The sequence below is a fragment of the Saccopteryx bilineata genome, chromosome X (assembly GCF_036850765.1).
Source record: "Saccopteryx bilineata isolate mSacBil1 chromosome X, mSacBil1_pri_phased_curated, whole genome shotgun sequence".
Classification (NCBI taxonomy): domain Eukaryota; kingdom Metazoa; phylum Chordata; class Mammalia; order Chiroptera; family Emballonuridae; genus Saccopteryx; species Saccopteryx bilineata.
In genome coordinates, this window is record NC_089502.1 from 103,612,073 (window position 1) to 103,614,074 (window position 2,002).

General features: G+C 38.9%; 1 protein-coding gene across 1 annotated transcript; it reads left to right on the forward strand.

Moving 5' to 3' along the window:
* Positions 1-910: 910 nt before the first annotated feature.
* On the forward strand, positions 911-1,237 carry LOC136317225 (large ribosomal subunit protein uL29-like). Its single transcript, XM_066249870.1, has one exon. It carries the CDS (start codon positions 911-913, stop codon positions 1,235-1,237), a length of 327 nt encoding a protein of 108 aa, XP_066105967.1.
* The last annotated feature ends 765 nt before the right edge of the window (positions 1,238-2,002 follow it).

The following is a 2,002-nucleotide window of genomic DNA, read 5'->3' on the forward strand; positions in this document are numbered from 1 at the left end:
GTTTCTTTTTTTTCTTTTTCTTTTTTTTTTTTACAGAGACAGAGAGTGAGTCAGAGAGAGGGATAGACAGGAACGGAGAGAGATGAGAAGCATCAATCATTAGTTTTTCATTGCACATTGCAACACCTTAGTTGTTCATTGATTGCTTTCTCATGTGCCTTGACCGCGGGCCTTCAGCAGACCAAGTAACCCCTTGCTGGAGCCAGCTACCTTGGTTTCAAGCTGGTGGGCTTTTGCTCAAACCAGATGAGCCCGTGCTCAAGCTGGTGACCTCGGAGTCTCGAACCTGGGTCTTCCGCATCCCAGTCCGATGCTCTATCCACTGCGCCACTGCCTGGTCAGGCTGTTGAAGGTTTCTTTTGCTGTGCAGAAGCTTTATAGTTTGATGCAGTCCTACTTGTTTACTTTTGCTTTTGCTGTGTTTGCTTTGATGTCATATTCAAAAAATCATTGCCAAGACCGATAAACATCAAAGAGCTTACCCTCTATGTTTTCTTCTAGGAGTTTTATGGTTTCAGGCCTTGTGTTCAAGCCTTTACTCTATTTTGAGTTTATTTTTGTGTGTGCTATAAGATGGGGATCCAGTTTCATGATTTTGTATGTATCTGTCCAGTTTTCTCGACAATATTTATTGAAGAGACTTTCATACTTTCTCCATTGTGTAGTCTTGGCTCCTCTGTGGTAAATTAATTGACCTATGCATATTTTTATTTCTGGCCTCTCTATTCTCTTCCATTGATCAATGTGTCTGTATTCATACCAATACTATACTGGTTTTCCCAGTTTTATTGAGATATAATTGACATATAACACTGTAAGTTTAAGTTGTGCAGCATAATGCCTTGACATACATATATTGCAAAAGGATTATTGTCTCTCAGAGCATGCAGTGCAAGTAGCTTGTTCAACCATGGCCAAAATTAAGGCTCTAGACCTTCATGGCAAGAAGAAAGAGGAGCTGCTGAAACAGCTGGACAACTTGAAGGTAGAGCTGTCCCAACTGCGCGTCACCAAAGTGACAGGTGGTGTGGCTTTCAAGCTTTCTAAAATCTGGGTTGTTCGAAAATCCATTGCCTCTGTTCTCACCCTCATTAACCAAACTCAGAAAGAGAACCTCAGGAAATTCTACAAGGGCAAGAAGTACAAGCCCCTAGATCTGTGGCCCAAAAAAATGCAGGCCGTGCGCTGCTGGCTCAACAAGCACAAAGAGAGCCTGAAGACCAAGAAGCAGCAGTGAAAGGAGTGGCTGTACCCACTGCAGAAGTACTCAGTAAAGGCCTGAGCCACATGCATCAATAAAGCAAACAAACTGGCTGACATTGAAAAAATAAAGGATTATTATTCTAACTTTAGTTAACATCCATCACCTCTATAGTTACAATTTTTTTTCCTTGTGATGAGAACTTTTAGGATCTAACACTATATTGCTGTGATTATTACAGCTTTTGTAATATAGTTTAAAATCAAGAGGTGTGACTCTCAGCTTTGTTCTTTCTCAAGATTGTTTTGGCTATTTAGGGCCCTTTATATTCCCAACAAAACTTAAGTTTCTTCTGTTTCTGTAAAAAGAAAGTGCCATTGGAATGTTGATAATAATTACATTGAATATGTATATTGTTTTGATAGTATAGACATTTTAATAATATTAATTCTTCCTGACAGTGGATTACAAACAATAGCTGATGCCAACCCAAAAAGACCTAGAAATAACACAACTGAAAATTGGAGGTGAACAAAACCAAGCCTAGACTCAACGAGCCCTACAAACAACACACCCAAACACACAGACATAATGATAAGACAGAGAAGTGCAATCCAAATGAAACCACAAGAGAAACCTCCAGGAAAGGAACTGAGTGATATGGAAATAACTAAACTACTAGATGCAAAGTTTAAAATAATGATTGTTAGGATGCTTAGGGATCTTAGAATAACAATGGATGGTCATTATGAACACCTAAATAAAGAGATAACAAGTATAAAAAAGGACATTGAAATATTA